General features: G+C 33.9%; 1 protein-coding gene across 3 annotated transcripts in view; it reads right to left on the reverse strand.

The window, feature by feature from the left end:
* The window catches only part of CNTN5 (contactin 5), a gene marked incomplete at both ends in the record, with an annotated part of 738,975 nt that overhangs the window by 115,745 nt on the left and 595,650 nt on the right, over positions 1 to 27,580 (reverse strand). For all 3 annotated transcript variants that reach the window (XM_081281778.1, XM_081281777.1, XM_081281776.1), the window contains 2 exons: positions 15,619 to 15,794; positions 18,525 to 18,652. In XM_081281778.1, coding sequence (XP_081137904.1) covers positions 15,619 to 15,794; positions 18,525 to 18,652 — 304 coding nt within the window. The remainder of the gene's footprint in view (positions 1 to 15,618; positions 15,795 to 18,524; positions 18,653 to 27,580) is intronic.

Consider the following 27,580-nt stretch of genomic DNA (forward strand, 5'->3'; position numbering starts at 1 on the left):
TAGTGACAATGTATGTTTAGTTTTAGGTTTGTGCAAAGGCTTATTTTTCTAAAGACTTAGCTCTCACCTTCCCCACACAGCATCATGCATATATTTTCTATTTTAATTTAGTATTAAGAATGGCATTATAATTTGAAGTTAAGGATTATTTGGCACTAATAACTGTTTAGATCAATTGCTGCGTGATAACCCTGGAGTATTTCATGCCTTCCTGAATCTATGCCCTGGAGTAATCTCCCACCCTGACTCTGTGCCTCATATATTGACTTGCTTTGACCAATGTTATATTAGCAAACATGGAGCATGCAGATGTTTGCAATGTATGTGTGTGCACTGGAAATTACTATTTGGAACCCTGTGACAACTGAATGACACATCTGCTAGCTTGCTGAAGAGTGAAAGACCACTTAGAGCAGAGAAAAGCCATCTAGTTGCCCCTCCCTCAGACAGTTACCAAGCCACCTGATAGCTGACTGCAGATGCATTAATGAGCCCCTTGAAACCACCAGCAAAACCATTCAATTGAGGCCAACTCACAAATTTGAGGGAGTTGCTAACTGCAAAACAAATTTGGAATCATGACTGAATAAGACTTCTGTGGATTCTGGAATGAGGGTGCCAAATTGGAAAACTATAAAAATCATGGTTGGAGGACAGATAGTGAAAAAATAGCCACAATTCTTGGCAGTTCTTTCCAATAAGATTTTCCCACTGAGTTTCATGCAGACTATTACTTGTTTTCACCAATAGAGTGTGGCAGAAATGACATTGAGCAAGTTCTGAGCCTAGATCTAAAGGGTCTTGACACTTCTGCTGTTGGGTCTTAGAACCTTGAGATTTTCTTATGCAAGAATCTGGACTAACCTGGTAGATGATGAGAAACATGTAGCCCACTTACCATGTAGCTACAGCCAAGAGCCAACTGATCCCCAAAATTAGTGTCTTGAAACTGACTGGCAGCTGACTACAGATGTATGAATAAGTCTTGCTGTGGCCAGCAGCTGAACTCCAGGTGATCTCAGTACAAACTGGCAACTAAATAAATAGTTGTTTGAAGCCATAAGTTTTTGCAAGGTTTGTTTTGCAAAATTGAAAAGGACTGTGTTTAATTCTTTCATCTAGATATTTGGGATAACTACCCATTAATTTCCTTTCATATGGTTATAAGACATGTGAAAAAGGTATTGATTTATATTTAAACAGTGTTTTCTTCTTTCTAAAGATATAAATCTTAACACCTAAAATCTAAAAACAAAATAAATCAAATGATTATTCCAGTCAGTTTTGATATGAGACTAAATGTCATTGAAAAAAGTAATGTGGACAAGAAGAAAAAAAAATCATACCCCTAATTTCTTATGCCAGATAATTCAAAGAAGCATTCTAATTGAAAATATAGCATTTTTAACTCTGGTTATTTTGTACACCAGAGTCTCTATAGTGGCTTGTTAAAAATGATTGCTGATGTGATGGGCATAATGATAAAAGCATGTCACAGAGTTGCTTTACTTCAAGGAAAGCCAAAACTTGTCCAGTAAGTTTTGAACAAGTTTCTTGCTGTTTAAATGTTGGTGAATAGAAATTAGAGTTTAGGTTTCAGAAAAAAATTTTGCAAAATACTATTGCAAAACTATCAGAAATATTTTAGCCAATTTTTTTCAACACACTGTATTTATATGTGGTGCTATCAAAAGTTAGAAAGGATGAAATAGTGTTTTGTAGTTTCAGTTAGACTTCCTAATGTGTAGTCCTTGAACATCTGAGTATAGTGTTGTACCTTCATAGGTAATGCACTCTAAATTATTTAGCTAATTTTGTTTCAAAATTGCAAATTCTTTTGGTTTTATAAAACATTTAAGGTACATAATGAAAACAGCTGATTTTAATGTAATTTAAATTTTATCAAATTACCCTATGCTATCCTAGTTGACTTAATAAATTTTATCAATAAGTTGAATTCAATTGAACACTGATTTTAAGAGCAAGCTTTTCTATTAATTACATAGCTGGTTAATAATTCAAATTTATTATTCTGGAATTTCTCTCATCAGTATAATGTCTCAACACTACAAAGCTTATCATAATATTAAATAGTTGCTTAGAAGTCTGTTGAACTATACAATGAACTCTAGAAAGTAGAGACCATGTCTTTTTCAATCATTTATTCCCTGCTCTGGACAGAACTGTACACGTTACAGTAATTATTAATTATTTGTAAAGTGAATGAATGCATTAATTTTTTTCTGATATATGTATTTTTATGATTTAATTTTGCAGACAAAAAATGAGGATGTGCTTATATTTGAGAATATAAAATTCTATTGGCTGATGCAATTACTTTCACAAATGTTTGTTTAAAATATATTTTATTTAGTAAATTATATATTCCAGGTATGATCTTAGGCCCTGGTGATGGTGAGCAAGATAAATATTGCTTTCCTGAAAAAAATCATAGTTTATTAAAGGAATAAATGTGGATGATAGCAGAAAATATGATCTTAGTCTCCGTTTTTCTGAAATACATTTTAGTGTTAGAAAACAAGTAGCCTGAAAAAGTCACACACTCTTCAGGGAATGATTTCAATGGCCCTGAATATTGAATCTTAATATTATAACATTTAATTTTTATTTTGTAGACTCCACAGAAAATTTCCAAGCAACATGTTAACTTATGTAAAACACATTTATGCTAAATATCATACAATTTATCCTTGGGTTTAATTTGAGAGTTTCTGGCATGTTTACTTTTGCTCGATGTTTGTAACTTCCTATAATTGAAATTAAGAAAAATTGTGTTCATTTATTTAACTTTGATGGATAATGGGAAATTCCATATTTAAAATTGGATTACTATGGTAATATACTGAATGAAGGCAGCTCTCACTGTAAAATTGTACATTAATTTTGGAAACATCAATATATCTTCTATGTGATGCTCAGCTACCTGTAATACCTTTTCTCTTCTGCTGCTTGTCCCTGCGTTGTCTGAAAAATTCCTGCTTCCTAAGAAAAGACTCAGCCATTATTTGGTTTTTGAAGTTTGCTCTGATATGATTTTAATGTAATTTAAATTTTATCAAATATATGTGTATACACACATATGTAATAGATATATACATATGTGTGTGTGTGTGTGTGTGTGTGTGTGTATATATATATATATATATATATATATATTTATTCCAGAGGTTGTATGATGTGTAACTGAGCTACCTGAATATACTTCTTCCACTGCTTGTGCTACATATATATTTAGATTTCTGCTCCTCTGTAATATTCTAGTAGGGGACTTTGAAAAACTGAAAGCAAAATATATCATAACACTTAGGTAATACAAAATAGATGCAGAGAGAGAAAATCTGAAATAAAAGTAGAATTTCAGAAGTGTCTTATGAGCAATGGTCCCTCATAAACCCAACTCTATTATTTGAGAAACAATGTATCAATCTATAATGCAATACTTGCATATCAATAATATTCTAAAAAGTAAAAGGATACTGTGCTTGCTTATAAAAATCCCCAAACTTTTACACTATTAAATAAAAGGAATAGTCCTTTATTTATCATGGCTTTCAAAAATTAAAAAGAAAAATCTTTTACATATTTTTTCAACAAGGTAAAAATTAAGGGCCTGTGTATTGTGCATTTAATCACTCTGCAGGTTAAATTACATAATCTTGACACACACACAAGACACATTCACGTATGATACACATATGACATTCTTTTAGGATTATGTGAAGCCTTTAAAACATCAGCATTCTATAAAATGATTACTTAGAATCCATTATATTTTTATTAAGAACTGTAATTATTAAATACATAGAAAACATATACTTTTATCACAATATTAAAAATACTTAAATATTAATATGGAGCCAAGTGAATAAAATATTAATCCACTAACATCCTTTATAACAAGTTAGAAAATTTCCTCTGTTAAGTAAATTATTTTTGAAAAATATTTAGCTATTATACTCGACATTTGTTTCTTGGTGACCTACTCTTGTGAATATATTTTAGTTCACACATCCCTACCTACCTATGCTGAGTAACTATGTGTCTTTTTTAGTTTTTAATATGCATTGGGTACTGTGTTGAGAAACATCCTCTTCTGAAATGGTAAATTCTAGAAGGGGAAATAAAGAAGTGAACATTTATGGCAGTGTTTGATACTTTCTCTGGTGGAGGGCTGGGTAAGGAGTAATGGGAAGGATTCAAGCTGACTTGAGGGAAATGAAGGAGTTTGCCAAGTTGACAAGTGCAAGTCTGGGAAGAGTACTCTTGGCAGTGGATCGCCCTCTGAAACATGATATTTTTCAAAAACTACTATGCTTTGTTTAAAAATAAAGTGTAAAGCAGAAATGCTAGAAGTTGAAGTTTGATGGGCAGGGTGGAGTTTGATCCAGGATGGGGAATATGTGTTTGTATATACTTATGTACCAACGTGAGATGGGGAAATGTACTATGACAAAACTGTACTGTGAAAACATGGTGATTGTGATTCCAGATTAATGGGTACTAAATAGAGAAAGAAATGCCAAGAATAGGACTTTGGTCCCAATACTGGAGAGGAGGAATTTAAGACATAATTAGTAGGATTTGAAAAATCTACTGCATATCAAGGTGAGGAAAGTATAAGAATCTGAGACCTTACCAGTGATATGACTTTGAGAACTCAATTCTGTTGACCCAAAAATGCTGTTAAGGACAGACATGATTTTTAATGCCTCAGATGTGGAAACAATATTTTCTTTAGAAGACTAGATGAAATCTTTGTACCTTACAATATTTGTCTCAATTTTAACTGTGAAAGTAATATAACATATTGCATTTCACATCCCATCTGAGAGAATCTTTAGAAGACTAAAAAGGGAAATTGACAAAAATGGGTTCTCCTGCTAGCTATATCATGAAACAAAGCAGATAGAAAAGCGAGCTTTAGTTAATGGGAAAACACACCCACAGAACATCTGAAGAGGCAAGTATAGTAGGATATTTTAAGATATTTTTCAATGCATTCTCAGTAACCTTTAAATAATTTCATGATTTTATCTTTCCGAACATGTGATTTTAATGTTTTAATATTGACGAAGTGACATAAAAATGGGCTCATTTATTAGCTAAAAGGTGAGACTGAAGATCAGAATTATAATCTCTTTTATGGCCATAGTTTTCAGAAAGCTACAGTGAAGAATAATAGCTAGTTTTAGCTATTCCTATTTGTGCCTTGAGACACTAAACCAGATTTGGAATATCATTCATGGTAATATGGTTTTAAAGAATCCCATGTGGAAATGATGCCTGTATCATAAACAGGCCTCTGCAGCTCAGTCCCTGGGCAGTGAGGCCCTTACTGTTCGTCCTTCCTGAGGTCTGGTGTCTGATCTGAATATAACTTGCTTGACTCACAAAGTTGTGGGAATGAAATAAATGATGCATATTTGAGAAGAAGGGTTAAAAGTTCCTTTCAAGATGAAAAAGTCAATTTAGATATTTCCCTTCAGGTCTTTTCAAATTAAATTTGGCTCGAGGTTGCCTCCATATTTTGAGTCCCTATGTACTGAACTACAACCTAACTTAGTATGTAAACTAGGTGGAAGCCTAACTTAGTTTATCCTTGATACAGAGAGTAGAATTTCAGCTAATCATTTGCAGCTAATTTATCACACCTTGCCCAAATAAGGCAGATGATTATCAATAGCCAATCAGATGATTATTCTAGTTTACTTCTATGTCTATAATAGTTTGCTTCTCATACTGCTTGATAGAGCTCTCTGAACTTTTGATTCTGAATACTATGATTCATGAATCATTCTTTCCTCAAGTAAACTATGCTAAATTTAATTTGTCTACAGTTTTTTTAGTTAAGAGTCTCAATCAGATAAAAAAAAATGTTTGTAATTTACTCTAAAATGATTAACCTTTATGAGTCTGACTTGTAGAACTGCCTTAAATAGATGTATATTTATAAGTATATGTATCAGAAACATTTTTGTCAAAAGGGCATAAGATTGCTTATGATAATATGTACAAATGTTAGAAAATAAAAATTCAAATGGTAACCATAAAATTATAGTAGAAATTTGATAGGAATGAATGACTATGCATGAATATTTATAAATCTTACCGAAGTGAAAATAGACTTACAAATTTTAAATCATCTTATTTATAAGATGACATAATTTGTCAAATTTACAAAGAAAGTAAGAAATTAAAAATGTTATCTTGCTAAATAGTTTTAGATATGCTCTGTTTGATAAAAGATAGTGTTTTCTTTGGGGTTAGCCCAATTTTGAATAGTAACTCTTTTTAAAAAAATTTGTTTTAATTAGTTATACATGACAGTAGAATGTATTTAGGCACTTTGCTATATCATACATAGATGGGATATAATTTCTCATCTTTCTGAGTGTACATGTTGCAGAATCATATTTGTCATGTAGTCACATATATACATACAGTAATAATGTCTGTATCATTCTACTATATTTCCTATCCCCACATCCCCTCGTCTTCCCTCCCATCACTTAACTCTACCTAATCTAAGGTAATCCTATTCTTCCCTAGTGCCCACCACATTATTGTGAATTAGCATCTGCATATTATAGAAAACATGGACTGTTGGTTTTGTGGGATTGGCTTATTTCATTTAGCATGATATTATCCAACTCCAACCATTTATTGGCAAATGCCATATTTTTACTCTTCTTTAAAGCTGAGTAATATTCCATTTGGGAAAAAAAAATATATATATATATATGTGTGTATATATATATATTAGTAACTCTTATACAAAATGATAATTTATATTTGGGAAAGATGTTTAATGTTGTGAAATTCATGTTCTTCCTTTGTTAAAAATCCTACAACATAGGGTATTTGTGGAAAGTAAATGAGATGACATTTGAAACACCTAACACATTGACTGGTTTCTTGTAGGCATACCGAAGAGTTATTTTTTTATGCCTTACACCTGTTTCCAGTGTTTCCTAAGTGATGACACTGCCATTTATAGTTATCTTAGGTTAGGTTTCAGAGAAACAGACTCTGAGGTAGAAAATTCATTGGGGAGTACCATTGGCATTAACACTTGTAAATAAGTGATGAAAATAGAATTGGGCAGGGAGATGTTTAATAATGATGTGGGCAAGAAGGGTCTCAGCAAATTCAAAAGGGCACTGGTGCTGAGCTGACACTTCAGAGATTTTCTTACTTTGAGGCAAAGGGCCTGGCTTTTATAGTACCATTGTATACTGATCACCCTTGTGCACTGGGTATAAGTTATGGGGTGGAGCATAACTTGATTTTGTTTGACAACCCTCTTCAGCTAAAGGCAATTCCCAGAGAGGGACTTAGTACTGGTGGCTGACAGCTCTCAGCTATCTGTAGCTTGGGGAGAGCATGCATCAGTATTGGAAAGTAGAATGTGGGCAACATACCTCAGCATCTTCTACACTGGCTTGTGTGATATCTTTGGTTAAAAGTGACACATAGATATTCTTTCTAATTCAATTCATTAGAACAAGCTCATAAGTCAATAAAATTAGTAAAAGGAAGAAAATGAGAGGTTTTTATAAAACTTATAAAGTTATAAATTGGAATCTTAAAAAGTAAAAGAACTGATTATGTGCAAGATTGAACTATTATTGAGAAAGATGAACATAGGTTTTGCAGATAATTTATGTACTCATGTCAGTACATAACTGAACATGGGATACAAGTGGAAAGTAATAGTGATAGTTTTATAAGTTGAAGTGTGGATTTGATATTGTGCATTTAGTTATTCATTGATTTATTCTAAACTGTTTATATATAATTTATAAAGATTTTGCTGTCATAAAAATCAGTCTTTGTCAGATTTGGAAGGGAAAGTCACTCTAGAGTCAAGATCCATTGATCTTCAATATGAAAATTAGAGGATAATTTATAGAAATTTATAGTAGAAGTTGGTTATTCATTTTAGAATAATATGTGTAAGTGATTCACTATTAAAAGTGACTTAGAGTTTATGTAAGAATTTGGTTTAATAAACATGCTTAAAATAAATCACACTACATGATCTAAATTAAAAGAACAGTAACAGTGGTTGCAACAACACACTGGGGCTAATGGTAAAATTTCCAAAGACGCAAGTGTTTCATTCCAGGTAAATTAATCTTAGATTTAAAAAAAAAATCAAGCCAAAAAGCATATAGTATTATAGAGATGTATTGAGTCCATATTTGCACGAATAGAAAGTAACTTTGGAGAAAAACAAAACTTCCAAAGGAGAAAATATATGGATTCATAAGTGCAAATAAACATATCTTGATTTCTGGAGTTAGTGAGCTAGAAAATTTTAATTTCTGAAGTTTATAATCTAGAAGATCTATTAAGAGGTAGAGGTATTTTCTATTTCTCATTCCCATGTTTCCCAATCTAATAACCTATAATGTCCCAGCTGAGTCTGAAAAGTATGGCATTTTATTTCCTTTAGAGATCACAGAATGCTGGCTATTGATCTGATTTTTCCCAGCATGGTCCTCAACTAAGATTATCTTTCTTTGTCATGGAGCTTTATTTTCCCTCTCCTTTAAAAAAAATAGCAACAAAAAGATCTGCAGTCTTTTGTTGCAGATATTAGTGACTCTTCATATCACACATAATGCCATGAAAATATATCAAATATAAAATAGATATTAAAATTGACATTGGGCTGGGGATGTGGCTCAAGCGGTAGCGCGCTCGCCCGGCGTGAGTGCGGCCCGGGTTCGATCCTCAGCACCACATACCAACAAAGATGTTGTGTCCGCCAAGAACTAAAAAATAAATATTAAAAATTCTCTCTCTCTCTCTCTCTCCTCTCTCACTCTCTCTTTAAAAAAAAAAATAAAAAATAAAATTGACATTAACACAATGCCCTGCATCCTTACGATATTCCCCTACCCAGAAGGTATGTTTTGGTTGACTATATTCAAATGAACAAAGTAAGGCTTGTAAAATGGACAGAGATGTTTGTCTTTTTCAAATGTGATATAACTTTGAGGCATTACCTGATTTTACCAAATTTGGAAAACTACAGAAATTGAAGAGTCACACATGTTTTGCTTTGTCAATTGCAGTAAAAATGAAAGTGGATCATCTACCCAGCATTATGATCCTGCCATGATCCTAACCATATTGTGGTCCACAGATAATAAACCAGGAATTAAGTATGGTATCCCAATAAGACTGTCTTACATGTTACCTAAGGTGGTCATTGTTTATTCAATTCCAAACTCCGATAAAGTAAAAAAACAAAAACAAAGAAATGATTCTGTTACAATAGATTTTAACAGAATTAAAACTTCTAAAATAATTTAGTTGTTGGGCAATCTGATAATTATATGCATCAAGTTTTTATTATTTTTATTCAATAAGGCTTGACTAAATGGCTATTTTGTGGGCATCCTTACTAGAAAGTGATTAAGATGACATATTTGCCACTATTTTTAGAAAAACAGAGTTGAACTTATTTCATTAATACAAAATGTTATAGAATAATAGATTTCAGTCTTATATTTTGTCACATGACCACATGAAACACATACACATACTGAAAAAGAAGGGCATTCTTATTTGCTGTAAGAATGATTTCTACTTTAACAAGATGGTGGAGATTTTTTTATTAATATAGACAAGGCAAATAGATTTGAGATGCTCTCAAAAATCTACGGATTTTGGATGTAACCTCTCTTTGCGTCAGTCCCCAAGTTTTGATTAGTGGTTATTGCTTGTTTCTGTTCTAGTAAAATTACAAAATTATTTTTGTTAAGTTATATGAAAGACTAGGAGGCAACTGGTATGAAACAAATCCATCTCAATTAGGAAATATAGCAGATAACACCAAGTTGGTAGACTGCCAGGTTTCCATGATTTAGTAAGGCAGGAACTGAACTAATGAGGAAGGATAAATCCTGTGCCAGACGGTGAGAGTGTAGGGCTCAGAGTCCAGGAGGCCATACTACTTGGACATATGAATATGACTAATGAACAGATTGAGCCAAAGAGAATCCATGCTTTTGGTAGACCTGCTACCCCTTAGTTCGCTTCCTGATTGGCAAAAAAAAAAAAAAGAAAAATGGTTCTGGGACAGTTTGATGAAGAAGAGGGTGTAACAGATACTCATGAGGACGTCATAGCTTTGTGCCTTAGAAAATAGTGGCACTGTGTCCATGATTTCCTTCTAATATTTTACACTACTAATATTTTTATCAGTTGGTAAAGAGAAGCATGCCTGTTGAACATTTACTGTATTCCATTCTAAGACTTTTACTCCTCCAGAAATAGAAGCTAATTTCTAAGAAGATAAATGAGGAACAGAAGTATGTGATAAGAAAATTGAAATTGGGCTAGAGCTTTTCAGCTAATACAAAATTCTCAGGCATTAAGGGGCTTATATTCTAGCTCCTTTTTTATCTACCCAGTAATTCTCAAAATCCATGGATACAAATCAGAAATATTTGTTTATGATTCTTAGAATAAAGGTTATGAAAATTACTCCTATTTTCTGATATTCAAATGTGGTAAAGTAACATACTGTGGATTACTTGGCGTTAAAAGATTGCTAACTCCAAAGGAGAATCCATATATCAGTCTAGGAAAAACTTCAAACTCTATTCATAATCTCCAACATCCCTCAAAACTTGAAATTGTCCTTTCCTTTCTACTCTGTCTGTCCTAATTCTACCCTCTTGGGTCTGGGTCAGTTAGCACGTTTCCCCCAATAATAAAACCCTTAGGTTGTTAAGAGAAATCAGAGTGAGTGTTCAATTATTGTGTATATTGAGTATATCAACAGTTCAATTATTCACATACTGTATACTGCTTAATTAATTCCTTGTTCTTTTCTCTACAATGTGAAAGATCAAATCTTTCTCTTTTCTGGTCTCTAACAATACTTGGATATAATTTAAAAATAATAGCAACAGTTTTCCTGTAGTCATATTTTTCTTGAATTACTTCATATTCTGCATCATTTTGTGCTTCCTGAAGACTGGGATCAAAACTTCCTTTTATTTTTATTTCCCCCAGTTTAGGACTGAACACATAATAAGTAGTAAGTGAATACAAATAGGGTATGATTTATAAAGGAGAATCAATATATCATTTAAAATTGTGTTATAACTAAATGTTATATTGATTCTCAACTTAATTGTTAGCTCAAATTAATATTCATGGGCATGGTCTGAAAAAGTCTTACTCTTCAGTTTCCTCATTAAAAAGGAGGTCAAAATCCCCATTGTGCTTTCTATGTTTTTGTTCCCATTATTGCTTTAACCAGAGAATTGGGTAAAGGGACCTGCAAATAGTGCAGTTGCATGGAACCCTGGCTTGGTTGCCTGTATAGTTGTAATTTAGCAACTTTTCAATGGGGAGGTCACAAAATGGAAAGCATAGTTTTTTTTTGTTGTTGTTGTTGTTTTTTTTTTTTTTTTTTTTTTTTTTTTAGCAGACCATCCTGATCACAAAGGTGTAACATGTTTTTCTCTGTCAAAAAAAAAAAAAAAAAACCAGCAAATTGCAGGCAAATTCCATGATATTCAGTGTAATAGTTCTTTATGCATTATAAGGATTAAAGCTTGATTATATTCCAAATGAGTAGGAAATTTTAAGTCTCTGGAAAGCAATGCATCACCAGAGCCCTCCATTAAGACTGTGGCTTTGGGGCAGATGGTGACACTTGGGTGCTATTCAGACATTGAGGGAGCAGAGGTTCCTGCAGAGCTCTGAACAACATCAACAATTGTGTCAAAATAGCGGTAAATGCTTTTACTTAATAAGATGGTTATTCAGTACCAGAGGTTGTAATGTCTGTCTCCTCACTGTAACTTCTACTTCACCAGTCTAGACTGAATTTAAATCCATGAACTATTCAATCCCTGCTCCACCTAGCTGTCAAAATTATCTTCTCAAAAAATAAATGTGAACCATGTGGCTCCCTGCTACATTCAAAATACAATCAAATTCTACAGCTCAGAAATCAGTGCCTTTTACAATGAAGCCTCCACTGCTCTCCTTGAAATTTAATCAACAAATATTGACTTATTGTCTACTGTGTATCCTCACTGTGCTGTCCAGGCATCTGGTTCCACATTTTTCCTCAGACATGCCCCAAACTCTTCTGCCTTTTGTCTTTTTGACCGGTCTGCTCTGTATGGCAAAGCATTTTGTTCTAGGCACCTGGCAAAATTCTACCTATCCATATATATTTCAAAAACTGACTTCTCCTGCCTGTATGCATGCAGAGAATAGGTATCTAGCCCATCCTGCTCTCTCCCATTCAATTGTGCCTTCTCAGTGGTGAAGGACCATGTCTTCTTTGTATCCCCCACAACACTGAGCAGATGAAACTGGATTGAATTAAAATCTTAAGAATAGTTTTGATAATTTATACATTCAGTTTGTTCATATTGTTTGCCAGAAGTGATTTAGGAGAACCGGATCAAATGTTTATGGACTGATTGCCTGGCCCCTTATAACTGTGGCTTTGGTAATGGTTTTACTCCAAATTAGTCAAATTGCCAGGTTTATTAAATGTGGTCTCGGGACAGAGGGCAAGAGAATTAGAAGCATTTTCATTATAGATGTTTTAATTTATATTTTAAAGCAATACTATTTTTTAAAAACATGTTTATGTACTCACTCTCCTGAAATGCAGTCATCCAAAAACAGTAGTCTATGTAAAACATGACATTATATGTTACATAAAGTGTACACATAAAAATTCGACTACTTTTATCTACAATTAGCTATATATAAAAAAAAATCTCAACTAGTTAAGAACATAATTATGTCATATTTTTGTATGTATAAGGTGTTCAATATCAAAATCTTTTTGATCTTTTCTTCTTTTCATCTCTGAGGTTTGGCTGATTGATTTTTTAATGTACTAAAGTGTTTTCCTCTTTCTCTTCCGATTCAACCACATTGAATCACCCATCTCCAGCATACCATCCCAGAACAGCAGCTTCCAGAACATTCCAGTTAAAGCCATACTCTATTCCTACTGAAGCCCCCAGTCCCATTTGTCTTTCTTGCTCTTCTGCACCACCCGGGACCCCTAAGGTGAGACCTCAACATCCTTTGAATGGTTCTTCTTTGGAGTACAGATCAGGCCTTAGGAGTACTTACTGAGATTTTCTATGAGAACAGTTCTGTGTCTCTGACTTCCAGAATGAATCTTCCCTCCTCCCAGAAGGTATTTAAAAACCTAGAGGGCTTCCCCAATCTCCCTTCTAATGACAATTTTATTTCTCCTCCTAAAGCAGATACATTTATAGGGAGAGGAAGAAGAGTGGGACAGAACATTGTTCCTTCTTGCCTTGCCCTTCCATTGTCATGCAGTGGTGTTCTTTCTAGCCAGAACTCATTTAGTTTTTGAAATTGTTGAGAAAGGTGATAGAAGGTCTCTTTTACATTGCACAGTTTTGATGCTACCAAATATTTTAAGGATATATTTTTATAAATTGTTGTAAGTATACTAAAAGTGTCTTCAAGATAAATATTTTCTCATTCCAAAGCATGATTTTAAATGTCTTGTATGTATATGGGTTTGCATGGAGTAAGGGATTGGTTTTGTATTTCTCAAGTTCAAGGGACAGTATATGGGGGCTGGGGATGTGGCTCAAGCGGTAGCGCGCTCGCCTGGCATGCGTGCGGCCCGGGTTCGATCCTCAGCACCACATACAAACAACGATGTTGTGTCCGCCGATAACTAAAAAATAAATATTGAAAAATTCTCTCTCTCTCTCTCTCTCCCTCTATCACTCTCTCTTTAAAAAAAAAAAAGGGACAGTATATGTGCAAAGAGGGATAGAGCAGGTATTTGTGAAAAACATTCAAGATACATATTTATACAAATAAATGACATTGACCAAGAGTGGTAATGTCTAAGAGGCATAAGCAAAAATTGTCATAACTTCATCATATTCAAAAAAAGAAGGTCTGTTTCTTTTCTTTTCTTTTTTTTTTTTTTTTGGTGCTGGATATTGAACTCAGGGCCTTGTACATGCAAGGTAAGCACTCTACCAACTGAGCTATATCCCCAGGCCCTAGGTCTGTTTCTATGAAGGAATTGGTAATTTTGGAGATATTTTTACTTTATATATCTGATCACTCAAAGGAATGTTTATAGATAATCCTAAGAAAATATTTTTAGTGGTACTTGTTTTGTTGTCAAAAGTAATATTTTTGTATCATATTATCCTGTTTCTGTTTTATGGCATTTACATTATTAAATTCATATAAAGGAATTATCAACCCAAATGAGTATAACATAATCTAAATATTTTGCATATAACTTAGCCATAGATAATTGAATTGATTTAATGAGATGGTGACTAATGCAGTAGGTAATCATCTGTTATTTATATAGTCTCTCTCATTAATTGCAGAGTAAAAAGGATGGAAGGAATAATTTGGAACAAAGTGTTTAATTTTGGTTACATTGGCAAATGCAACAAGGAGAGTTCACCTTTACTCTGTTACTACTATGCATTTATTAAATCTAAAGTGAGAGGGATTTTAGAAATTATCTGGCACAAATTTTTCACTTCTCTATGAGATTGAGGCCCAGTCAAATCAAATGACCACCTTTATGTTACAGAGATGATTAGGGATTGGGCTGAAATTCCATCCACAGAATTCCTAACTTTGGGTCCAGGACTTTTTTTTTACTGTATCATGTGATCTTTAAAATAAAATCCAATACAAGTGAGTTTAAATATCTGGGTTCACTACCTATGGTTTTCCAAAGCTTCCCATAGTGTTTAGGAAAGAATAAACTGATATTAGGAAGTATATGACAGCATTTAAATTGGATGATTGGGGTGAGGGGTAAATATATATTTGGATCTCTCTTCAGCCAATATAGAAGGACAATTTCATCCAAGATCTCCCTGCCAGCTGAGTTTCATGAGTTCTCCTGTCACTATGGTGCTCCTTTATATTTTCATGAAGTCAGTGGGGGAAGGGGTATTCTTTTCACTTCTCTATAGAGCTAAGATACTGCTATTATTCTGTAGTATCTGGTTCACAAGATTTTCTACTTCATTTGACTGAATGCCATGTAGATACATAATATAAACAGATATTAAAAAGAAAAAACTTGGCAGACAAGAAACGAGAATGTCCATGAATGTTTAAGACTATGTCCAATCGTGACTATGGTATGCATGTTGAATTTCTACACCTCGTGAGAAACTAAAGAATATCCCCAAATTACTACTATGGAGGAGTAGGACAGGCAGACTAACTTCATTCATTACTGTAGCATAATTACTGTGAGCAAAGCTAAATAATGCAGTGACCATTTTATGTAGCAATATAATGTGAGAAGTAATATGTAAATATTTACAATACTATTAAAACATTTTTTTTAAAAGTGGCAAAGAAACCAAACTCACATAATAATATCTTCCAATTTTTTTTTTACTGGAGTTTTAAAATTATTATTTTCAGTTTGACATGACATAGAAGAAAGTAATTGTTTTAATCATATCTTTCCTACTTTTATTAACTTTTCATATATAAAAACATTTTATATTGAGTCAAAATTTCTTATTACTACTTGAAAATAAAAGTGTATAAACTTACGGCCCTGATGCTTTCAAAATGTCCACCTTCTTTCTCGAAATCAATAGGCTGTCCTTTTAGCGTCCAGTAGAAAGTGACATCCAAACTAGCATCATGAATTGCTTTGCAATTAAGGACTATACTTTCTCCAACAGTTAACTCTGTTCTTTTAGGAGTAAGTTCTATCCTTGTAGGTTCTATGGAAGCAAAAATATATTAATTAAAATAATCAGCAGGGTTTTCCCCATGCAGCCTGTATCATTTTGAATAGCAGGAAAAAACTTATATAAGGATTCTATACAAATACAACTGCTCCAGATACATACACCGAATTTTTCACATCTTTATTATTTAGTGAAATCTTAGCTTTTATGAAGCTAGGATATTTTATTATGCTTTTGTAGATGACTAATGAATTTGGAGTCCCTGGATTTAGGAAAAAAACAAACAAAAAATGACAAGACACTACAAGAAACAACAAAACTAGAAGCAACATTTGGCATCCTGGAGGAAGCATTAGAAAAGAGAAGCTGCAGTCTCTCTGAGCAACTTAAAGGATCATCAAGTACATAAAAGGATTAAAAATGATAAGTAGCAGGGCTGGGGTTGTGGCTCAGTGGTAGTAGAGCACTTGCCTGGCATATGTGAGACACTGGGTTCAATTCTCAGCACCCCATATAATTAAATAAACAAGTCCATGGACAACTTAAAAATTATTTTTAAAAAATGCTCCTTATCTCAGAAGGAAGAATTGCAGGGATGTTTGTGCCTTAAAGGCTCCTAGAGGCTATAAGGCAAAAGAAAGAATCTCCCTCCAAATTACTATCTCAGTGGTGATAAAAATATTATTCTACAACTATACTACTTATACTTACTTTTCATTCCAAAAAACTCTCTGAATAGAAAAGAGTAGGAAAGGTACCTTCTGCATGATTATAAAATTTCACTTTGAATAGATTATGGTTGGTATAATTAAAGGCAAAAACACTGAATGAAAATGTTTTTGGAGAAAAAAATGTGTTTAACTACATGGTTTGGTTAAATTTTGAAAATGACACATTTTTTACTGGGATTACAGTAACTAATACAGCTATGCAACTAAGGGTGAAATGAGTAATTAAGTGACTGCAATGTGACATGTTTTAAATGAAGTAGGGGGTAATGGAGACACAATTTTGATTTTTTTTTTTTTTACTAATTAGATTCACGGGTATAGATGCCACAAGAAATATGACATGTTGATTAATAATTAGCTTGATTTTCCTACTCTACCTCTATTGTTCACAAGAATACAGTCTGAGAAAGCACTACTCCTCCTCATCTATCACATTCTATAATATCCAAAGTCCTGAGTAGCTCCTGAGAAGAAAATGAAATCCTAAAACAGGAATTCCACTATAACTATTAGCATTCTAGAGCTCAGCTATTCTGTGTGGCATTCCAAGTTCTGGCTTTATTGAAGAAGACAGATAAACATAATATACTGTAGTTGGAACTTTGTGGAAATTGAAGTATTCTGAATCACTAAATATCCCATTTAACTCATGACTTACAAAACCCATTATTATGATCATGAAAGTCTGTGGGATGGGAAGAGTGGTACACATCTATAATCCCAGAGGTTTGGGAAGATGAGGCAGGAGGATCATGAATTTAAAGCCAGTCTGAGCAATTTAGCAAGGCCCTAAACAACTTAGCAAGATCCTGTCTCTAAATAAAATATAAAAAGAGGTGGAGATGTGGCTTACCCTGGGTTCAATCCCCATTCCCCTCCTTAACCTTTCCACCAAAAATGGTCTGTGGACCCAGCATTACCTCATTATGAAAAGAACAAAACTGATTAGCACACAGAATGAGACATATGACTGGAAGATTGGGTTGGATCCCAGTAACATATATGATGTAAATGAAAACATATTTTAAATTATGTTCTCTCCTACACTTAATGTTTGCCTTCCTTCTAAGCTATCATAGTGCTGGGTATTTTGATTACATTTGCATTTCTAAAGACACAGAAAAATTAACAGTTTTATTAGCACTAAATATGTTCACAAAGTTGTAAATCATTACTGCCGTCCACAGAACTTTGTTCATTTTCCAAACCTAAAAAAATGTCATATTTTATGGTCAAAGTTTGATTTGGTATATAATACATGCATAATGGGAAAAAAGTCAAGGATATAATTCAGTTGTGAAAAATGTCTCTTTGCTTTGCTCCTAAGATATGAGATTATTCTTTTTACTACTAAACAATAATATATAGTCTCAAAACCATGTTCTTGTCTTGAAATCTAGTTGTATTAGAACCAGAGAACATATATATTAGAAATAATATTTATCATACTAAAAGTGTAAGTATATAAGAAATTCCATTGGTGCAAACCTCAATGAGCAACACTGGCACCAATTTATCTGATCTATACCCCTGGCTCTACTACTCATATGCTCTTTTTGCTACTCCTCTGGGTCTAAATCCCCAGTTGATGTGACAACAAAGGAATATTCCTGACTGATGTTAAAATTAGTTTTAGTACAGAAAAAATTTTTTCTTGTGGTGTTAAGGATGGAGCCCCAGGCCCAGTACACACCAGGCAAATGTTCTACTACTGAGCTATATCCCCAAACCAAGTGGAGGGAAATTTCTTTTATATTGCTAGTGTTAATATTTTGAGACATTTAAAAAAAACCTTTACCTTATAAGTTTTGTTCAAAGCAAAATATTGAATTTTAACCAATAATGGGTTCTTTTTTGCTTGGTTTCCTAAATGATAGAAAATGACGATTTGGGTGTGTTAATGCTGTTTGTAATATGGTTTAGAAGCAGGCATGTACACACTTAAGTGCAAACATACACAGGTGCATGTCATACTTATTTTCTTATATGGGCATGAAACTAGGCTTCTAAGACGTTAGCTACATTTTCTTACCTTTTACAGATACAGATGCTATTATTTCAGCAGAACCAAAGACGTTTTCCCCTCGGCAAACGTACTTCCCTTCATCTGACTTAGAAGCATTTAGTATCCGTAGGCTCCCGTCTGGAAGAATAGCTATTCTGAAAATTATTAAAAAAAAGGTTTTCTCCTGTTTTACTGCAAATCAACTAAATGATAAGAAATTCTGATGAAGTCTCAAAACACTTGTAAGGTGATAATAAATAAGATAAAGCATCCCTGTGAAAGTAAGCAGTGACAGTAGAAATGGTTTACCCTTTTAAGACTTTATGCACTAAAGCCACTGAATATCTTCTAATATTCAAAAGAGGTAGGGAGGTACAGGTTATGTTTCTTTTGACAGTGTTTGACAGTTAATTTTAAAACTGGTAGAAAAAGGTGACCCTGAATTTGGTTATAACAACTTGTTCCTAGGAAATCACCTAGCAATATTTTAATATTAAGCTTGGGTATTTTACCTCAAACCAAAAATGACCTCCAAAATCAAATATAAAAAGAAATAGCATAAAACATAGAGGAGGACAAGTACAGAACATAAAATTAATTGTATACAGCCAGGAGATGATTTATGGTGGTTTCTCTGTATTGCCAAAGGTACAGCAAGGGTATGAAAGTGCAACCTGGTAACTCAGCTGCTCACACCGCACTTTTTAAACATAAGAACATGATATCCGAGTTTGCATTTGGTCTCTTTAAAGACCTTTGTTAAAAATGGACCTTCACTTTTATATAAAGGTGAAAATTAAAGCATTATTAAAAATTTTTAGAAGTTCCGTGAAAATGAGGCTGACATTTGGAATTACCACATCCTCCTGTGTATTTATCATTTTAGGAATTTATAGATTTCAAATTTAATTAGTACTTGGGTCCTTTTCTCCTTTCTGTGCTCTTGAAGTGTAACCCGTTATTTCACCAGTATATCAGCCTACAAAAGTGAACTGAAACAGAACAGAAGAAACTGTTGTGGTTTTAGTTGACATATCATTGGAGTTTGGACTGACTTCTTTTAGAAAAGAGGGAAAAATAGGCTGTGCTGCATGGGGTAAGAACCAGTGACCCTTCTGAATGTGAAATACTAAAATTGAATCCTCCTGTTCCTGAGAACAGTTTATTACATAGCAATATGATATTAAACCAATAAAGATTCCAAAATAATGTCTTAATCTGTTCAGTCAAGATTTTTGATACTATTTTAAAATGTACATTCAGTCTTGCTAATGTCTCAGACCTGATGGTTATTTACAATATTGAACTTCATACAATTGATATTAAATTGTAGATTGTTGAAATATTGCTTATGAATGTATACTTACATATTGCCATTAATAAAGATAACAATGAAAAAACATCATATGGTTTTCATTATGGATCTAATTTGATTTGCAATATGTGAGAAGAAAAACAAATTTAGAAACAAGTCAGACTAGGAAGAGAAAGGTTGATTTTGTAGTTTATATCTAAGATTATCTGGAGACATTTGGAAAACAATGCTTCTAATATATATAATATGTAGATATACTATATATATAATCCATTCAAGATGGTCAATGAAAAATTTCCGTTCTTTTTTTTTTCTATAAAAATGTTATTCTGTGAACTTATTCCATTTCAAATTCAATGGTAAACATTCTACCAGAGATATATTTGAAAGCAAAACTTAGATTCATTGTAAAGAATTCTTCTTGTGAAAATTATAGACTTTTAATTTACCTAAATACTATAATTTTTGCTGATTACTAGTATTTTGAAAATATTCTGGATTTTACCAGCTGGAGTAAATTATAATATAGTAGGAAAGAAATTTGGCTTAAATATTCACCTGCTTCAAAGAAATAGATGTGTCTTGGACACTGGCAATATTTCAGCTCTTGGTTTAAGATGAATGCTTTTTCACAGACAAGAGGCAGCATATTAAATTTTCCTTTTGTAGATAGTTTACCAACTCCCAGGTCTGTATGTTAGACTACTAATCCACTTGAAGGGATGAAGAATTTTGAATATCATAATGTTTATCTGTCAGGTAACAGTGTCCTTTACTCAAAATCCTGTCTTCTGATTCAAATTGCAAATCTTTATCAGATGAGCTTTTTTTTTAATCTTAGAAAAAGTAGATAATGAGTGTGATTTACATTATAATGCTGGTTATTACACACATAATTAATTAGATAATTGAATGTTGAATTATTTCTCTCCTGGAGATTCCTAACCTTTTAATCTTCTCCCCTCTGCTGTCAGAATTTTTAAGATTTGGGGACTAATTCTGCTGAGACATCCTTAGATTCATAGTAGGGTAGTAAGGGAGGGAGGAAGGGAAGGTTTTGTGGGGTAAGGAGAGAATTTAAGAGTTCAAACCAACTTTCTAGAATTAAGAGCCAGTCATGCTTACTATATTCTGGATTCTAGACTTGGTGTTAATTTCTGCCTAGATTTGGAGTTGTCTTGGTTCTCACCTTGCCACTAGTTCATGACACTCTGCCTTGTTAATTCGTCTGGGACATTATGGTGCTTAACTCACCTCACATGTGTTCATTGTTAACCCCTTGACACACATCTCTATTTCCAAATTTCAGGGCCACTTCCTGGACCCTTCATGTCCATGTTTGGCTTCCCTATCAGACACCCCACAACTTGGTATAGACCTTTCTAAGTAGACTGCCTCGGAATACCAACTGTTTACCTTCTGCCATATTACTTAGTGATCATGCTTTGACTTTCAATTTTAAAAAGATAAAAGAAAGAAATCTAATCTGAGACATGAAAATGCAGAATTGCACATAGTAATGGGTACCATGTAATGTTTTGATATGTATTTCATAATTATCTTTCATTTTTAAACAACAGGAATTTATTTTCTCAATTTGACAGGCTAAAAAGTCCAAGATCAGATGCCAGCATGGTTGACCTCTGGTGTGGGCTCTCTTGCTGGTTTGTAGACTGCTACTTTCCTACTGTGTGCTCATACAACTTTCCCATGGTGCATGTGGTAGAGAGAGATCTCTTCCTCTTCTAAGGTCACCTATCCTACCCTATGATGTTATTCAACCTTAATTGCCTCTTAAAAACCCTCACTGTTGGGAGCCACAAATGAATTGTGGGCTTGTCTGAGTCATCTCTAAGCAGAGGTGTGCCCCTTGGAGAAGTCTTAGGGTCATGTCACCCATATGAGACTGCTTCATTGCCTTGGCAATGTCCTGCTCAGAGAGAATTCTGTGATACCGTGAAATTCATTGGTTCAAATGCAACTTCACAGGGAGTGGAAAGAGATACCAGTGTGCCCAAGTAATCTTGAGGTGCCAGCTGCCTGGAGGAGGAAGAATTATTGTGCAAGTGATACGTCCTCAACTTCCCCACAACCTCATGCTTCTTGTTTATCTTAAAGAACCCTTCCTCAGGATAAATTCCTTTGGTGTGTTTCAGTATAAATCATTTGTCTTTTCCCTTTGTTAGGATCAGACCCATCAGGTCTTTTTCACTCCTAAAGCCCCTGCTTTAACTAATTTCTTGTGTCTTTTCTCTTTATTTCTTAATACTGTTTTTTTCAGACTTTTATTTCCAGCCAGCCTACCCCTTCATATGATTTACTTTTTCCCTTCCCATGCAGGACACGTGAGCCCTCACAGCAGTGTATTAATACTGGTAGTAGAGCTTCTACACATGTATTTGGTGGGGGACACAATTTTGTTCATAGCACCTCATTAACCTCCTCCCACATTCCCAGGTTAAGTTAGGGATCATTTCTTCCTTATCATACTGCCCTCATTAGGGAGTCAAGGAATACTCAGCCTACTCTTTTTTCATAACTCTGATCTTCTGGTGCCTCCTATTGTACCATCAGTGGGGCAAGGGAACCCACTGATTGAGTTCTCAGGAGCCAGCCTCATTGGACATAATATAGCCTACAGAAGGATGGAAAAAAGAATTTGTAGTGGAGAGAAGATGCTTGATCAAGGCATGCCACAATAGGGTTTTTTTTAATATTTTAGTTTTAGGTGGGCACAATATCTTTGTTTTATTTTTATTTGGTGCTGAGGATGGAATCCAGTGCCTCATGCATGCTAGACAAGCACTCTACCACTGAGCCACAACCCCAGCCCCACAATATTTGTTTAAAGATAAAAATTAATTCTTGGAATTTGTGAAAGTCTTGAGTGGAACTTGTAACTTAGCTGATCCAACCTCATTTCAAATATTCAAGAACTAAAACCCAAGAAAGTTAAAATGACTTGGTTAGGCTCATCAGTTATTAATAAGAAATATAATTTGTGGGTGATTTCCCCTGTGTCACTCACCAGTATTTATTTAGGATAGTTTCTATTGCTGCATAACAAATTACTCAAACTTGGTAAATTAAAACAATACCTAATAATTAACTGAACATCCATTCATTTCTTCAGAATGTTGAGTGTCTCAAAACACTTTATCCAGGTGTGGCCTGGGTAAAGTTTTACCTGGATGCTCTGGAAAAAATGTCTTCATTAAAGAGCTCATTCTTGTTTTGGAAAGAAATAATTGTGTTTTTATTATTATTATTATTTAAATTTTTTGTGGGCTGTAGGGTGGGAGCTGTTTTCAGCTTCTAGATGTTGCTTGTGTTCCTTGGCATATGTATTCATCTGCCAGATCAGGTTTCTTTCTGATATCACAGTGCATGTATCATGGGATGATTAATAATTAGTACCATAAGCTTTAAAAGTACAGAAGGTTGAGTTTGAAACAGTGCCATTGACTAGTGGGTGTGTAATGTTAATCAAAGTTATTTAATCTGTTTCCTTAAATGTAAAACAGTTATACCTAATTAGTTTAGAGAGAGAGAGATTCCTCTTATAAGGTCACTTTAAAAATAATAACTAGATAATATATGCAAAGTGTTATATTTTAGTGGTTATGGTAGATGTAATCTAAAATTTATTAAAAAAATAAATATGTGATAAATGTTAAAAGTGAAGATGAAGACTGCCAAGAATTTTTTTTAACTCATACCTGAAATATTTATGTAGTAGGTAAGTTTTTTTCTTGGGGAGTAACATTTGCATTAAGAATAGAAGGGGCATTTGTTTGAGCTCATCCTTTTGTGTGGAAAAGCAGAGGCAATACCATTTGCAAAGGCTGAGGTCAGTTAAAATGACCATGAGGTCCTGAAGAGCCAAATGGTCAGCTGAAACAGCAGCAGGGAGTGGCATAGGTAAGAATGGAGAGAGAGTCAGGGCAAGATCAGGTCAGGCCTCATATATTGTGAGTGTCATCTGAAGCTTCCAAACATTTGAACAGCTTTATTGAGTTATCATAAGCATGTAAATACACCTGTTTAAAGTCTATGCTTTGAAAAGCTTTTGTATGTGGATGGTAAGTCAAAGCCATCATTACAGTTAAGATAGTGAATATATAAATAACCCATAAAAGTATCTGTGCTCCTTCACATGCTCTCTTCCAGTCCTCTTTTACCCTATTCCCATCACCAAATAACTACGATCATAGTTAGATTGCATTTTCTAGACTTTTATATAAATTAAATGATACAGTATATGTTATATTACCTTATATATAGCTTATTTCACTCATCCTAAGTTAAGATTTATCTAAATGACTACAATTGCCTATTCATCTATTGTTGTTGCTTACTAGTATTCCAATGTGTATATGTAATACAATTTATTGATCTATTCACCTATTGATGGGTATTTATTTGCTTTCAGTTCAGGTCTATTTACAAATAAAGTGTTCCTGAACATTGATGTCTGAGTCTTCTTTGGATCTATTCCTTTATTTCCTTTGGCTAAATACTTGGATCTGTAAAGACTATATCCTCTGGTTATGTTCATGTTTCTCTTTGAAGCTGCTACTATGATTTTATCAAATGATGACACCACTTTACATTCTTAGCAGCACCAGTATCAGAGAACTCCTAAAGCATTTTTCATGGTCAGTCTTTGAGTTCTAATAATAAGTAGGTAATGGGATCTCTTTGTGATTTTAGGCTGTATTTTCTTAGTGATGAATATGTGCAGTGTCTTTTCATGTGCTGATTTTCCATCTGTAAGTCTTCCTTTGTGAAGTGATTATTCAAATATCAATTTTTAAAGAATTATTTCTTATTTTTGAAGTTTGGGAGTTCTCTAATACTCTTAAAAAGAACTCAATTGTCAGACATATGATATGCAAATATACCAGTTTACGCCATCTCTTGGAATTTTTTCAACAGCAGAAATTCCTAATGTCAGTAAAGTTCAATTTTTTAATTTTATTTCATACATTGTGTTATGTTAAGAAATCTTTTGCCTGAAGTTATAATCTTTGTGTGTATTCTTATATAAATTTTATAGTTTGTTTATGTCTGATACCCTTGAGCTATTTTTTGTTTATGGTATGAAATATGGGTATTTATTCATTTTTCATGTGGCTGTCCAATTGTACCATATTGTGATTTTGAATAGATTATTGATATGGACTAAATGTTGATGTTCCCCTAGATCACATGATAATACCATAATCCCTAATACCATGGCATTTGGAGATGTGGCCTTTTGGTAATAATTAGGGCATGTGGGCTGCATTACATGGATGGGAATGTCTTTAGATCCTGTGGGATAAGCACTTTTGGGGCCAAGGCTTGTGGTATTGGCATCCATGGTCCTGGAGCTAAAGGTCACAAGTGAAACCTTTTCCTGGTCCTAAGACAAAAGTGCCAGTTATTCTGGGCCTTTGTGTACCGATGGCTACAGTCCTAAGCCCATGGAGAAGAAGTTTTTCCTTAATTCCTGTGAGACAGTGTAATGGGAATTGGGTTCTTGTCTCTGACAACCACTCGTCCTGAAGCTGTAGAACACTTAGCAGCCTGTCTTCACCTTTGTGAAACTTGCATAGGACCAAGGCTTTTGGTGGTATCAGGGAAGTGACTGTTGGTCCCTAAGGTAGGGTGACATCTATAAATAACTGTTGTAGCAGCTTGGGTTCTAGAGGCAGGAGAGATCCAATGTGAGTTCCTTCTTTGGAGCAAAGTAATCACTCTTAGATCACCTAGCTTGCCAAAATGGATTTAAAATCCTATAAGGATGGGTAGTATTCTGTAGTTAGGACTGCTAGTATGCTGCAGTGAAGGGGGTTGCTGGTACTTTTCTGCTTACCTTTACCCAACAAGGTGGAGTATGCCCTAGCCAGGGAACTAGGTTTGAAATTTCTTTATTCTGTTCTCTAGGTTGCCTTTCTGACTTTCCATCACTTTTTGGCTGATATCCAAACTCTTCCCTCAATCATTCTCCTCTATAGTTTTTCCTTTTTCAACCTGGTTCTCTGTGGCAGAGTCATACACAAGACATCTGTTTTAGTCAGCTGTTTCGTGGCTGCAAATTAAAGACCTGCCCAGAACAATTTTAGAGGAGGAAAAGTTCATTTGGTGGCTCAGTTTCAGAGATTCATAAACAGTAGACTCCATTCCTTGGGGCTCAAAGTGAGGCTGAACATCATGGCAGAAAAGTGTGGCAGAAGGAAGCAGTTCACATGATGATCAGACAGTAGATAGAAAGGTCTCCACTTGCCAGATACAAATATATATCCCAAAGCCATGCCCCCAATGCCACACCCCACCTGCCTTCAGTTACCCCTCAGTTAACCCAATCAGTGAATTAATTCCCTGATGGATTAAGACTCTCACAACCTAATCTCTTCTCCTCTGTACCTTCTTGCATTGTCTCACAGGTAAGCTTTTGGGGAACATCTCTCATCCAGACCATAACAATATCTATTTTTGGTCATCTTGAATATCTCTGCATGAATGATCCACCATCACCAGCAGGCATTGTATGTCACTTATTTCTCTCTCTTTTTTTTTTTTTAATCAGCCATTCTCATAAGGTGTACATTTAATGTAGTGTGTTTAATTTGTATTTTCTTGACTGTTAATGATGTTGAACAACTTTTTATGTAGTTAATTTCTGTTAATTAATATTCTCTTTGGTGAAATAGCTTTTCATATTTTGATAGTTTATTTTTTGCCTGTGTATGGAGGCTTTTATATAGCATATTCTAGATATTTATCATAGAACTAGAGTTTTTAATTTTGAAAAAGCCTAATCTATCAATGTATCTTCCACACATAGTAAACATTCTCAAACTTTATCAAAAGTACTGACTATTAGATCATTAATATGTCCTCCTATATTTTTAAATTCTTTCATGGAGTGCATTTTGGTTCTACATAATAGTTGGACTTATTTGAACATAAATCATGGAACTTAATTTGCTCCACTTAAGTACCTGGTGCCTCCTCTTTCCCTCCTCTTCTATTCTACTGGATATATATATATATATACACATATATATATATATATATATATATATATATATATATATACATATATATGTATATATATTTTTTTTTCAGTTTTTAATTGGTGCTTTTTAGACATACATAAAGGGAAAATTCACTATGGTATATTGAAACATGTAAATAGTATAGTATTGTCAAATCCATTCTGCATTTCCTCATTGTTTCTGTCCATCCTCTTTCTCTTTTTTTATTTTTTATTGGTTGTTCACAACATTACAAAGCTCTTGACATATCATATTTCATACATTAGATTGAAGTGGGTTATGAACTCCCAATTTTACCCCAAATGCAGATTGCAGAATCACGTCGGTTACACATCCACAATTTTACATAATGTCCTATTAGTAATTGTTGTATTCTGCTACCTTTCTTATCCCCTACTATCCCCCCTCCCCTCCTCTCCCATCTTCTCTCTCTACCCCATCTACTGTAATTCATTTCTCTCCTTGTTTATTTTCCCATTCCCCTCACAACCTCTTATATGTAATTTTGTATAGCAATGAGGGTCTCCCTTCATTTCCATGCAATTTCCCTTTTCTCTCCCTTTCCCTCCCATCTCATGTCTCTGTTTAATGTTAATCTTTTCTTCCTGCTCTTCCTCCCTGCTCTGTTCATAGTTGCTCTCATTATATCAAAGAAGACATTTGGTATTTGTTTTTTAGGGATTGGCTAGCTTCACTAAGCATAATCTGCTCTAGTGCCATCC

This window comes from Spermophilus citellus, assembly GCF_964194105.1.
Source record: "Spermophilus citellus genome assembly, chromosome: 2".
In the NCBI taxonomy this organism is placed as follows: Eukaryota; Metazoa; Chordata; class Mammalia; order Rodentia; family Sciuridae; genus Spermophilus; species Spermophilus citellus.